Source organism: Nycticebus coucang, chromosome 2 (assembly GCF_027406575.1).
Source record: "Nycticebus coucang isolate mNycCou1 chromosome 2, mNycCou1.pri, whole genome shotgun sequence".
Taxonomy (NCBI): Eukaryota; Metazoa; Chordata; class Mammalia; order Primates; family Lorisidae; genus Nycticebus; species Nycticebus coucang.
This window is the reverse complement of record NC_069781.1, coordinates 45106046-45119927: the sequence shown is the minus strand read 5'-3', so window position 1 is coordinate 45119927 and position 13882 is coordinate 45106046. Positions and strand designations below refer to the sequence as shown.

The following is a 13882-nucleotide window of genomic DNA, read 5'->3' as shown; positions in this document are numbered from 1 at the left end:
CTGTACTCAAATCCATGTTGTCAGTTGAAGGACTATCATTCTCCCTCCTCTTCATCCAGTGTTTTTTTGTTATCTTTTCCAAGTACCACACTACTTATTCTGGCCATTTCCACCCTCAAGTAGACCCCAGAGCAGCTGATCTTGGGCCAGAGCTGCGAAGCAGGAGCAAGTAGACCTTAGTATTTGTGTCTCTGCTCTTGATCTGCCTCTAACCTTGAGGGAACTCTTGTGTTCTCTTACTGCCCCAAGCAATCCCAACCCCTCAACCAACCCTCCAACCAGTCATTTGGAACCTTTTTCCTGGAGGTTCTTGGCTATATAATACTCAAAACCATTTTGCACTGGAATAATATTTATTTTTTTTTCCTTAGCAAAAAGTCAAGTGCTACATTTTTAAAAACAGAAAATCTCAAACAATCAAACGCATTACCCATCACAGAAGAGGATCTGGCAACAGTACGAAACATTCTACTTAAGATTTTTTTTTTTAAATATACAAGTCTGTTTAAAATGATAGAAGTTCTGTGAGAACTAAGAAATCTACAGCTTGTAGTTTAATAATAGAAAAAAATTAAGACAATTAAAAGATCTGTAGCATCCAGCATTTTGCTTAATTCCCTGTTTATAGCACCTATTTCTCTAGGTTCAAAGATGTGAATTCCAGAACCTGTGGTGTATGCTGTGTACCACCAACTTGGGGTGGACTTGTGGTCTCCCTTCAACAGCAGGCCCCCTCCCCCCCATGAAGAGGACATTCTTTTTCCCAATTTCCCCACTGACACCCAGAGAAAAGAGGAATAACTGGGAGAGCAATTAAGAAACTGGGATACAGATTGCACTAATGTACACAACTATGATTTAACAATAAAAAAAAAAATAAATAAAATAAATAAATAAATACAAAAGAAACTGGGATACAGGAATAAACATGACTTTTCCTTTCCCCAGAATGGGATGTTTATAGAGAAGCAGAGTATGTGCTTAGAGGAGGAATTTGTGGGTGGGAATAGCTGTTATTTTCGACATGATGTGTAAAAGGCAGGGAACGAGTAGACACCACAGTTAAGCCTGCGGGTTTAAAACCCTCAGACTAAACAGATAGTTCAAGGGAGGAACAAATTACTAATCACATCGATGCTGTTACATGCATAACGATGCTGGCTGCAGGCCACCCCATCACCATCACAGGGCTAAGCCAAAAGAAAACGAGGGATGGCTTCAACCCTAAGTCCCACTGCACTGAGAAAACCAACATTCCACACATGAAGCCCTCACTACACACAGATAAACCCCCTGCTCACCCCACCCTCTTGGACTGAACCCAATTTAGAAAATAACAGCAAAATCACTGGGGAGATTGGAAGAATGGCAAAATAGAAGAAGGTTCTCCTCAAAACCAAGGGGACTATGTATGTGAATCTTAGCAGACTTAAGGCCTCCAGCTCCAGACACCTAAGATACCAGATCAGGTCTCGTATGAGGGGAGGGAGATGGAGGTTGGGATAGGGATGCTCTTTACTAAGTCCTATGAACTCCTTTGCAACCACCAGAGCTGCCTCTGGATGGACACCGATGTTTTAGCAAAGTGGCCACTGGCTAAGCAGATGGGAGGTTGGGAAGTAGAAATGACACATACTTCGCATCTGGGAGGACACACAGGTGGGAAGAGGTAGGACTGGATAACTTCAGAGTCCCGGCATGAGTGGCCCCAGGAAGCCTGCAATCTAACTCAAAATGTTTTCCCTGTAGTGATTTGTTTTCCTTTCTGTTTTTATTTCCTATTATCAGTGTTGTCAGACTTTAAAAAACAAGATACACATTAGTCCCAACAATGGACTCTGTGAATAAGGTTGTTACTTTCATAAATATTTTAATTACAAGTAATCCCCACTCGAGGTCATTTCAGTGACACACAGTACCTACAGGCACACAGGTTCACACACACGCACACAAACACACAGCTGCTCCCAAACTTTCACAGAAAGTCTGACAGCAACCACATAATTATAAAGGAGCCCTACCTCTCACCAGTGAAGTAAGGGTGAGAATGACTATGTCATGTCAGCCTAAAGAACCCAGAGAGGGGACAGTATGTGTCACTTAAAGAAAAAATACAAATAGGGATTAGCAACAATATTTGGTTGAAAAGCCAGAAAGAAAAAAGATAGTAAAATTCTGACTACCAAAAGAAAAAATAGAAAAAAAGCAAAAACAAAATAACAACCTTCAGATTTCTGTACAGAACTTCTTCCTATTAAGTGCCTAAACCATAGGCAAACTCTGGTGTTCCCACTATAATATGAGAGCCTCACACAATTCGGAAAAAAAAAAAAAAATCAAAAGAAACAAGGAAACTGAGGATGGAAGTTAGTGTAAATCTCTGCATTCTGGGAGAGAACTAGTTGCCATTAACTCCAGAGCCCAGCATAGTTTCCATGGAGGCCTGAAGGGAGGGGACCTCCTGCCACAAACAGTTTCGTTCCGGACGAGTCGTAGCAGTGGGTGTAAACAGCATTGGGGAAGAAATCAATGTCTGAAAAGTAATTCCTCCAGGTTTCATCATGATTCTATGAGAAGAGAAAGAGATTATGTTAGCATCTGTAGGCCATGGGGCAGGAAACAGGAAGAAAGGACAGGAATGCTTTCTGGTCTTCTGAAAAGGACAGGGTCTTATACTTAAAACCTGATGTCAGGAGACTGGGTCTTATGGAAAGTGTACCTCACTTTTCAAACTAAACATTAGAGTGGAACTGAGCAGGCTGAAGAACTGCTACACAAAGCTCAGGTCTTCTCAGGACCACTGGAGCCAAACTCTTTAATAATTCACTGGCAGCCATGGTGGATCAGCCAAGCCTTATCTTGCCTGTGCTATTACCACTTGGGTGGAGTCCTAGGTCAACTAGTGTGTTTTATTGGCCTCAGTTTTTCCATGGAGAGTAAGCAGACACATAAAAAAATTAGGGGGGGGGCGGTGCCTGTGGCTCAGTGAGTAGGGCGCAGGGCCCATATGCAGAGGGTGGTGGGTTCAAACCTGGCCCCGGACAAACTGCAACAACAACAACAAAAAATTGCTGGGCATTGTGGCGGACACCTGTAGTCCCAGCTACTTGGGAGGCTGAGGCAAGAGAATGGCCTAAGCTCAAGAGCTGAAGGTTGCTGTGAGCTGTGATGCCACAGCACTCTACCAAGGGCAATAAAGTGAGACTTTGTCTTTAAAAAAAAAAAAGAAAAAAAAAAATTAGGGGAAAGTTGTGTGTAATTGGGCAATGCGGTAGGTGGGAAGCAGGAAGACAATTTTTCTGTCACTGTTCAGCAAAAACCTCAGGCAAAGGCTTACTCACCAGCCAGCCTTTGCCAGTGGTTAGTTTTAGATTCTCCCCTGCTAGTCTGGGCTTGGACCCATAACAAGCTGAGAGCCTCTCTTCCAGAAACCTTTGAGCTCGGATATCATAGAACAGCAGGGAGCCCTGCCCTGTGCCCACAGTGATGATGTGCTCATAGAAACTCACTGACCGGATCCCTGCAAGAGAGAAAGTAAAGTGCAATGAGAAGGGAGATTACGTGCTTGACTGTCTGATAGCCTGAATTTTGCCAGCATTGAGTTTGCATTACACCCTAAATATTACAGTGCTTTCCAATAGAAAGCATAACTCATGCAAAAACAAAGAGAACCCTGATGCCACACTGACCATCCGTATACTAATAGGAAGCCTCTAATAAGTCACGGAGAAGTGCCAGATTTACGAAGGTGTCTAAGATGCTTTTGGTTGAAGATCAGGAATATGCCTGGAACTTCCTTGCCTCCTCTCAACTCATTCTGAATTGTCTTTCATAATTCTTTTTTTTCTTTGAGACAGAGTCTCACTATGTCACAGTTGGTAGAGTGCTGTGGTGTAATAGCTCATAGTAACCTCACACTCTTAGGCTTAGGCGATTCTCTTGTCTCAGCCTCCCAAGTAGCTGGGACTACAGGCACCCGCCACAACACCCGGCTATTTTTTTTTTTTTTTTTGAAACAAGAGTCTCACTATGTCTCTCTTGGTAGAGTGCCATGGTGTCACAGCTCACAGCAACCTCCAACTCTTGGGCTTAATCGATTCTCTTGCTTCAGCCTCCCAAGAAGCTGGGACTTCAGGTTGACTGCTACAACACCCAGCTATTTTTTGGTTGCACTTATTGTTGTTTAGCAGGCCCGGGCTGAGTTTGAACTCACCAGCTTTAGTGTATGTGGCCAGCATCCTACCCACTAGGCTGTAGGCGCTGCTGTGCCTGGCTATTTTTTAGAGACGGGGTCTCCCTCTGGCTTAGGCTGGTCTTGAACCTGTGAGCTCAAGCAATCCATCAGACTTGGCCTCCCAGAGTGCTAGGATTATACGTGTGAGCCACCGCACCTGGCCATCTTTCATAATTCTAAGCTCTTCCCCATTACAAGTTTCTAACCTATACTGCAATTCAGGGCCCATCTACACATTTATAAGTCATTAAATCATTAAAGATCTCTTGTATTTTCTAAAAACCACTACCATGGCACCATGGCATTTCAATTAGTCTTTATCTGGCATTAAGTGTGTCATATGGGTGGCAAACAAAAGCCCAGAGCAAATACCCAAAGAAGTACTATCTTTCACTCACACTGAATTTAAGACAAATCACCTAATCAAAATACACTTGCTGAACTTGCGAATAAATAAGTGTGTGAGATATGAAGTTGTCTTTTGGCACATAAGAACTTGATGGCTGGGCATGGTGGCTCATGCCTGTAATCCTAGCACTCTGGGAGGCTGAGGCAAGAGGACTGTTCAAGGTCAGGAGTTCAAGACCAGTCTCAGCAAGAACAATCTCTACTAAAAACAGGAAAATTAGTGGGGCATGGTGACACATGCCTATAGTCCTAGTTACTTTGGAGGTTGAGGCAGAAGGATGGCTTAAGCCATGAATGTGAGATTGCTGTGAGCTATGCTAAGGTCATGGCACTCTAGCTAGGGCAAGAATGACACTGTCTCAAGAAGAAATAAAAAAAAATAAAAAGGAACTTTGCTCAGTGCCCATAGCATGGTGGTTACGGCGCCAGCCACATACACACAGGCTGGTGGGTTCAAGCCCAGACAGGGCCAGCTAAACAGCAACGGCAACTGCAACAAAAAATAGCCTGGTGTTGTGGCAGGCACCTGTAGTCTCAGCTACTCAGAAGCTGAGGCAAGAGAACTGCTTAAGCCCAAGAGTCTGAGGTTGCTGTGAGCTATGACACCACGCACTTTACTAAGGACAATATAGTAAGACTCTGTCTAAAAAAAAATTTTTTTTGCATAACCATATCTTTATCAGATATGAAAGCTACCTCCATTAATAGTAACCAAAATCGGGTGGCGCCTGTGGCTCAAGGAGTAGGGCGCAGGTCCCATATGCCGGAGGTGGCGGGTTCAAACCCAGCCCCGGCCAAAAACCACAAAAAAAAAAAAATAGTAACCAAAATCCTGGCCAGGTGTGGTGGCTCACTTCTGTAATCCTAGCACTCTGGGAGGCAGAGGTGGGTGGATTGCTTGCTCTCAGGATTTTCAGATTACCCTGAGCAAAAAAAGAGCTCTCATCTCTACTAAAAAAGGAATGGAAAGGGCAGCGCCTGTGGCTCAGTGAGTAGGGCGCCGGCCCCATATGCCGAAGGTGGCGGGTTCAAACCCAGCCCCGGTCAAACTGCAACAAAATAAAAAATAGCCGGGCGCCTGTAGTCCCAGCTACTCGGGAGGCTGAGGCAGGAGAATCGCCTAAGCCCAGGAGTTGGAGGTTGCTGTGAGCTGTGTGACGCCATGGCACTCTACCCAAGGGCGGTACAGTGAGACTCTGTCTCTATTAAAAAAAAACAAAAAAACCCTAACTGGATGTTGTGGTGGATGCCTATAGTCCCAGTTGCTTGGGGGGCTGAGGCAAGAGAATGGCTTAAGCCTAAAAGTTTAAGGTTGCTGTGAGCTATGAAGCCAGGCACTCTACCCAGCATAAAGTTAAAAAAAAAAAAGTAACCAAAATCCCCAAACTTTCCATTGTACATATCATTTCAGCCAAACCTACTTACTTCTTTCTCTATTACTCTCATATGCATTATTCTATTCTAAAATCTGAGCATCTTAACTATAATTAAAAAAGAAAAAGCCCAAACCAAAAGCCATTTTTGCAATATCTGCATGGGAATAAATTCTACTTGAAAAAGGCTAAATTGTGGCTGGGTACAGTGGCTTACATCTGTAATCCTAGCACTCAGGGAGGCCAAGGCGGGTAGACTGCTTGAGCTCATGAGTTCCAGATCAGCCTGAGCAAAAGCAAGACCCTGTTTCTGCTAAAAACAGGAAAACTGAGGCAAGAGGATCGCTTGATCCTGAGTTGGAGGCTGCTGTGAGCTATGACACCACCACACTCTAATCAGGGCAACAGCTGAAGAGTCTGTCTCAAAAAAAAAAAAGCAAATAATAAAGAGGCCAAATTGTAATCCATAGTGTATCTTTTTTTTTTCTTTTTTTCAGACAGACTCTAACATTGTCGCTTCTGGTAAAGTGCCATGGTGGCATAGCTCACAGCAACCTCAGATTCTTGGGCTCAAGCAATTCTCTTACCTCAGCCTCCCTTGGGCTCAAGCAATTCTCCTCCCTCAGCTGGGACGACAGGCACCCACCACAAACACCTGGCTATTTTTTTAGGGATGTGGTCTCACTCTAGCTCAGGCTGGTCTGGAACCTGTGAGCTCAGGCAATCCACCTGCCTCGGCCTTTCAGACATAGTGTATCTTTTAGGATTCATAGGATAACACAGTTACATTTTTGCCCAAGAAAGGAGACAAAGTGAGATAAAAGAAGAAAATACAGGGCAGCACCTGTGGCTCAGTGAGTAGGGTGCCGGTCCCATATACAGAGGGTGGTGGGTTCCAACCTGGCCCCGGCCACACTGCAACAAAAAAATAGCCAGGCGTTGTGGCGGGCACCTGTTGTCCCAGCTATTCCAGAGGCTGAGGCAAGAGAATCGCCTAAGCCCCAAGAGTTGGAGGTTGCTGTGAGCTGTGATGCCACAGGACTCTACCGAGGGTGACAGAATGAGACTCTATTTCTAGAAAGAAAAAAAGAAGAAAATACACTTAAGTTGGACAATCCAGATTCTGGTTCCTGGTTGTTCCCTCATCAAGATATATAATAGCCAAAAAATTATTCAACCGCTCTGAGTCTCAGTCTCAGCTGTAAAATGGGGTTAACACTATCTTTTCCTACCTGCCTCCTATAGCATTCTTGGCAGGATAAAATGAGGCCATTAGAAAAAGGGTATTCTTGGCTGGGCACTTTTTTTTTTTATTGTAGAGACAGAGTCTCACTTTATGGCCCTCGGTAGAGTGCCGTGGTCTCACACAGCTCACAGCAACCTCCAACTCCTGGGCTTAAGCGATTCTCCTGTCTCAGCCTCCCAAGTAGCTGGGACTACAGGCGCCCGCCACAACGCCGGGCTATTTTTTGGATGCAGTTTGGCCGGGGCCGGGTTTGAACCCACCACCCTCGGTATATGGGGCAGGCGTCCTACCGACTGAGCCACAGGCACCGCCCTTGGCTGGGCACTTATAGCTCAGTGGCTAGGACACCAGCCACATACACTGGAGCTGGTGGGTTCAAATCCAGCTCGGGCCTGACAAACAATGACAACTACAACCAAAAACTAGGGGCTGAGGCAAGAGAACCACTTAAGCCCAAGAGTTTGAGGTTGCTGTGAGCTGTGATGCTACAGCACTCCACTGAGGGTGACAAAGTAAGACTGTCTCACAGAAAAAAAAAAAAAAAAGGAAAGAAAAAGGGTATTCTAGGTGCATTTGTCTCGAAGGTGCCAAAGGGAGAAGGACTTCAACATAATGAAGTAAGCACATTAAAAAGTAGCCTAGTCACTGTGACTGATTGGAGTGACTCTTCAGATGTATAATTACAATTACACACATCAGAAGGTTCTTCCAGAAGCCAACACTATTTCAGCATCACGTACTTCAGTAACCTGCCTGCGCGGTTCCAAGGCTCCTGCCTTACAGCGCTTGCTACGATAACAAGGAAGGTGATTCAAAGAATAAGGGTCTCTTCAATGGCACTAATAACAGCATTGAAAAACAAATTGTCAACAGTATTTTGAAGCATACAAAGGCATTTAAGACTTCCACTGCTTAAAAATAACCTGTCATTGAAGTCATAAAAAGTTTTTTCTTCAGAACAGAAAAAAAAAAAAAAAGAAAAAGGATATTCTAAAACCTTAAAAGTATATTATAACTTTTTTTTTTTTTTTTGAGACAGAGCCTCAAGCTGTCACCCTGGGTAGAGTGCCGTAGCGTCACAGCTCACAGCAACCTCCAACTCCTGGGCACAAGCGAGTCTCCTGCCTCCACCTCCCAAGTAGCTGGGACTACAGGCGCCTGCCACAACACCCAGCTATTTTTTGGTTGTAGCCGTCATTGTTGTTTGGCAGGCCCAGTCTGGATTTGAACCTGCCAGCTCAGATGTATGTGGCTGGCGCCGAGCCAGTATACTATAACTTTTAAGTATCTTCCCCCCTCCCCGGAATAAAGAATGAGGGTGCCCTTACAGAGAATATGGTATAAAAGACTGGTAGCTGAAGCCTAATTTACCCAGAACTAAACTCAATAATATTTTTTCAGCTTTACTGAGGGTATAGCTGTCATACAGTGCACATATTTAAAATATACAATTTGAAAGTATTTTTTTTAATCGAGACAGAGTCTTTGTCACCCTCGATAGAGTGCTGTGGTGTCATAGCTCACAGCAATCTCAAACTCTTGGGCTCAAGTGATTCTCTTGCCTCAGCCTCCCTAGTACTGGGACTACAGGTGCCTGCCACTAGGCCTGGCTATTTTTTTTGTTTCTTTGGCAGGCCTGGGCTGAGTTCGAACCCCTAGCCCTGGAGCATGTGGCTGGTGCCCTAACCACTGAACTATGGGCACTGGCCACAATGTGAAGTTTTTTAGTGTGTGTGTGTGTGTGTGTGTGTGTTTTGGTTTTTTTTTGCAGTTTTTGGCCGGGCCTGGGTTTGATCCCACCACCTCTGGCACATGGGGCTGGCGCCCTACTCCTTTGAGCCACAGGTGCCACCCAAGGCTTAGGCGATTCTCTTGCCTCAGCCTCCAGAGTAGCTGGGACCACAGGTGCCCACCCACAATGTGAAGTTTTGACACGTGTATATATCTAAGACACTATCACCACAATCGAACTAATGAACATATTCCTCACCTCAAACATTTCCTCATGCCTCCCTGTAAACTCCTCTTTAGCATACCATGCCAACCCTTACCATGAACTGAATTTTAATTCAGGTAGGGCCCCAGCAGAAAGTTACCACAGGACACAAAGTAGAGTTACCTGAAAGAACATGGAAACCACTAATATCCTGACTGGTGGTTTCTACTAAAGGCTTCTGTGGCCACATATTTTTCTGTGGTGCTTGAAACTCTGCTGCCATAGGCAGGTATTTAAGTTTCTCTCTTGTGTTCTCAAACACTTCCACATGTTCCATATAGATCACTGTACTTACTTGGAAACTGAATGTTAAAATCCACATACAATACAGCTGTAGCACACTGAAACTCTTACCGCTACCTCGCTCCCGGGAACACACAGACTTGATGTTGTAGGACGGCTGCCGTGGATCCAGGAAGGAGACATGAGCCTGGGAGCCCACTGCGTACACTGACCATTCACTGCCATAGGCTAGACACACATTCTCACGGCAATATGGCAGTTTGGTGGAGAGAAGCTGAAAACAAGAGAGTGGAGAGGTGAACTCATGTCATCGTTAAGAGAATGAGGCAAGGAAGTGTTCTCGGACTCCCACCTCTGTGGTCTTCCCTCATGCACAAGCCATGTAAAGTTAGAGACAAAGACAAGCCTTAATTAAGGCAATAACTCCTTATTCCACCCTTTTATATGCAGGAATAAGAGCAGTACTGTAATACACAATAAGATCTAGGTACTAAAGAAGATAGGGAAAAAGGTACATCTGGAATAAATAATCATAAGTACCAGGAAATGCTAAGGTTATTCCAAGAATAACCCCAGGACACTAAAGCTGAGGTCCCACAGTGCTCTGTCTGCCCAGAAGAGCCACCATTCTCCTCAATGCTCTTTAGAAACAAGGGCTGATTTCTGGCTACCCTCAGCCCGACATCTCAACTGAATGGGAATGTATACTATAGAAAGCACACTCATAGGACTGGCTTAATCCCATATAACCTAAATCAAGTGGAACCCTGGATCCTTTCACTTAGCAAATCCTCACCTGTGCATACTGCATGTAAGATACATGCAAAATCAGAGGAGCATAAAGGCTGCTGTGACATGAAGGAATCAGTAATTCCTAGAGCCCTGCTTCCTCTTGAGAAAAAGCCTATCACAGAACTAGCAAGCAGCTAAGGCCGCTGGGAGAAAAAGGGAGGACATGGATCTACATGGAGGTTTAATGCTTATATTTACAAGCATTAAAAATGCTTGCACTGAATATTATAAGCATTGAATATCTGCATGTTTATATACACATATATAAATGAGGTATCTTGGGGATAAAACTCAAGTCTAAACGTGAAATTCATTTATGTTTCATAGAAACCTTAATACACAGGGCCTGAAGGCAACTTTATACTTTATTTTTAATACTTTAGTGTATGGGGTGGCGCCTGTGGCTCAATGGAGTAGAGTGCTGGCCCCATATGCTGGAGGTGGCAGGTTCAAACCCAGCTCCAGCCAAAAACTGCAAAAAAAAAAAAAAAGCAAAAAAAAAAAAAAGAAATAGTGTATGAAACAAAGTTTTTGTACAATGAACCATCGAAAAGCAAAGGTGGAGAAGGGCAACCTCAGGGATGCTTACAGTGGTGAAAATGTTTTGTATCTTGACTGTATCAATATCAATATCAATATCCTGGTTGTGATATTGTAGTATGTTTTTTTAAGATGTTATAACTGAGGGAAACTGGGTAAAGTGTCTATGGGATCTCTATATTATTTCTTACAATTGTATGTGAATACTTCAGAATACAAATTTTAATTTAAAAAAAGAAAGAAAAGCAAAGGTGGGGTGGTGCCCATAGCACAGTGGTTATGGCACCCACCACATGCACCAAGAGTGGCAGGTTTAACCCGGCCTGGGACAGCTGAACATCAATGACAACTGCAACAAAAAAAGAGCCGGGCGTTGTGACGAGTGCCTGTGGTCCCAGCTGCTTGGGAGGCTGAGGCAGGAGAATGGCTTAAGCCCCAAAAGAGTTTGAGGTTGCTGTGAGCTGTGACACCATAGCACTCTATGAGGGCAGCATGGTGAGACTCTGTCTCAAAAAAAAAGAAAAAAACAAAAAAAAAAGAAAAGAAAAGGTGTTAGGCCAGGCATGGTGGCTCACGCCTGTAATCCTAGCACTCTGGGAGGCTGAGGCAGGTGGATTGCCTGAGTTCACAGGTTTGAGACCAGCCAGACCACATTTCTAAAAATATCCGGTCATTGTGACGGGTACCTGTAGTTCCAGTTACTTGGGAGGCTAAGGCAAGAGAATCACTTGAGCCCAAGAGTTTAAGGTTGTTGTGAGCTATGAGGTCACAGCACTCTTCCAAGAGCAAGAAAGTGAGACTCTGTCTCAGAAAAACAAACAAACAAAAAAAACCACAAAGGTGTTAGATGTAGAATATTCTCACTTGTAGCATCAAGTCAGTACTTGTAAGTTTTGGATTTTGGAGCTAAATGATTTTGGAATATACTGTAGATTAAACTCATCTTCTCATTAGTTTACATGAGATGGTTTATCGTAATCTGATTGACTTTCGGTTCCCAGTGGAAAACATTTAGGTTTTTCCATCCTTACAATATGCCAAATAGTTAATTATTATAAATGTTACAATCTGTAATTATTACAAATACTAAAGCAATGTGGTCTGGAGAACTGTTAGTTAAAGGAGCCTCTCAGAATCACCCGCTCTGATCCTTTTAAAAAGACTTTCAAGAGAACAGTGCTAGATTCAGAATTTCATGTATCATACAACATGTCTGCACCACTGGAGAATTGGTGTTTTGGACAAGAATGAAAAAGTTCAGGAAAAATTAAGAGTATTTTTTTTGGGGAATAGACAGGATTACACTAAAACGCCCAAGCTGCTCACAAACTTCTAGGCACAAGCATCCTTCCAACCCCAGCCTCCCGAGTAAATGGGATTACAGACACAAAGAATCAAGAGTATGCTAACCATATGGTAAATTATTATGTAAAACCACCAAGTCATGTTCATCACACCTTAGAGAGTGTATTTTCAGCTTTCCAGAGATGAAAGTAGCCATCCAGGGACACTGCTCCCAATTCCTACAAGAGTAATGAAAGACAAGTTATGTTCCAATCCGTAGCAACTAATGTACAAGAGTAAGCAGGTGAAGACCCTGAAGGGTAGGGTCTTTTAATCCTATCCGATGATGATTCCAGGAGGGATGCTAGTAATCCTAGCCCAATGCCCCACCCAGTGGGACGCAGCTAGACAGCAGCTCAATACCAAAGGGGGGAGGGATCAGAAATTGACCCCACTAAAGCAGTTTTCAAACATGTGGTTCAGGCTCGGTGCCTGTAGCTCAGTGGCCAGGGCACCAGCCACATACACCGGAGATGGCAGGTTCGAACCCAGCCAGGGCCTGCCAAACAACGACAACTAGAACCAAAAAATAGCTGGGCATTGTGGCAGGCACTTGTAGTCCCACCTACTTGGGAGGCTGAGGCAAGAGAATCACTTAAGCCCAAGAGTTTGAGGTTGCTATGAGTTGTGATGCTAAGGCACTCTACCCAGAGCGACATAGTGAGCTCTGTCATAAATAAATAAATAATAAACTTAAAAAAAATTAAAACAAAAACAAAACAAAACAAAACATCTGGTTCAGCTACACAACCAAACATGAAAAAAACAAGAACAAACAAACAAAAAAACCCAATTCACCTATGTGGGTTAGTCCCTGACTCCCTCCCTACTGGTATGCAACTATAAATTGAGGCTCCTAGCAAGAACACAAGAACCAAGGCACCCATGTGTAAGATAATATTTAGAAATAAACATATCCTACAGCAAGCACACAAAGTGAACTCAGTGCGAGTTTAAAACGGCTTGCTATTCTTACAGAGGCTTAAGGGACCTGGGCCCCCCTGAGGCACGCACAGAGCTGGCTTGCCTGGAGTTAAAATTCCACAAGCCGATTCTCTGAAATTGTGCACCCTGAGAAACACAGTCATTACTTCATGCTGGGTAAACTGAGTGAACACTTGAAGGTACTCTTCCATTAACTCTTGTTTCCCTGTGGCTGTTTTCTTCTTTGTGATCTTTATTTACATACCTGCCCAGGAGATTAGTCAGTGTCTAGAAAAGAATGTTTATTGCAGAAGTCATCGTGTTGATGTGGTAACAGGATATTTCCTTAAATGTTAATTTCAGATAGGTAAAATGAGGTAATGGTGAAACTAACAGAAGACAGATTAAGTGTGTACTGTATGTGACTAGAAAGTGTATAAAATCAGACCCCGGAATAAAGAACTTTGCTACTCGCCATCCCATGCTGTGTAGTCTGTTTCTTGCCCCCTTTTCTTAACATTATAGGAGCGAGCTTATTCCTGAAGGCTACAAGGCTGTCTTTCTGTAGCCCTGGCATTCACACCAACACCCATGGTTCAAAAAGTCCTTACTATGCAATCATACTCATGACATCTTTTTTTTTTTTTTATTTTTTAAATGGGTAATTTCTTTTAATCAAGTGATAGCAACTACATACTCAATGCTCTAAACAATTTAAATGTTTGAAGAAAAAGCAAACATGTTAATCTTATTAGTAAAAATGCAACTTTAAGCAGTATGTT

The 13882-nt window shown here is 43.5% G+C and overlaps 1 protein-coding gene across 1 annotated transcript in view; it reads right to left on the bottom strand.

Annotated features, from left to right (window-relative positions):
* Positions 1-334: 334 nt before the first annotated feature.
* The window catches only part of DCAF12 (DDB1 and CUL4 associated factor 12), a 59444-nt gene continuing 45896 nt past the window's right edge, over positions 335-13882 (bottom strand). The window contains exons 6-9 of the mRNA XM_053570500.1: positions 12290-12355; positions 9612-9774; positions 3342-3520; positions 335-2567 (exon numbers count right to left, since the gene is read on the bottom strand). Coding sequence (XP_053426475.1) covers positions 2409-2567; positions 3342-3520; positions 9612-9774; positions 12290-12355 — 567 coding nt within the window. The 3' untranslated portion in view covers positions 335-2408. The remainder of the gene's footprint in view (positions 2568-3341; positions 3521-9611; positions 9775-12289; positions 12356-13882) is intronic.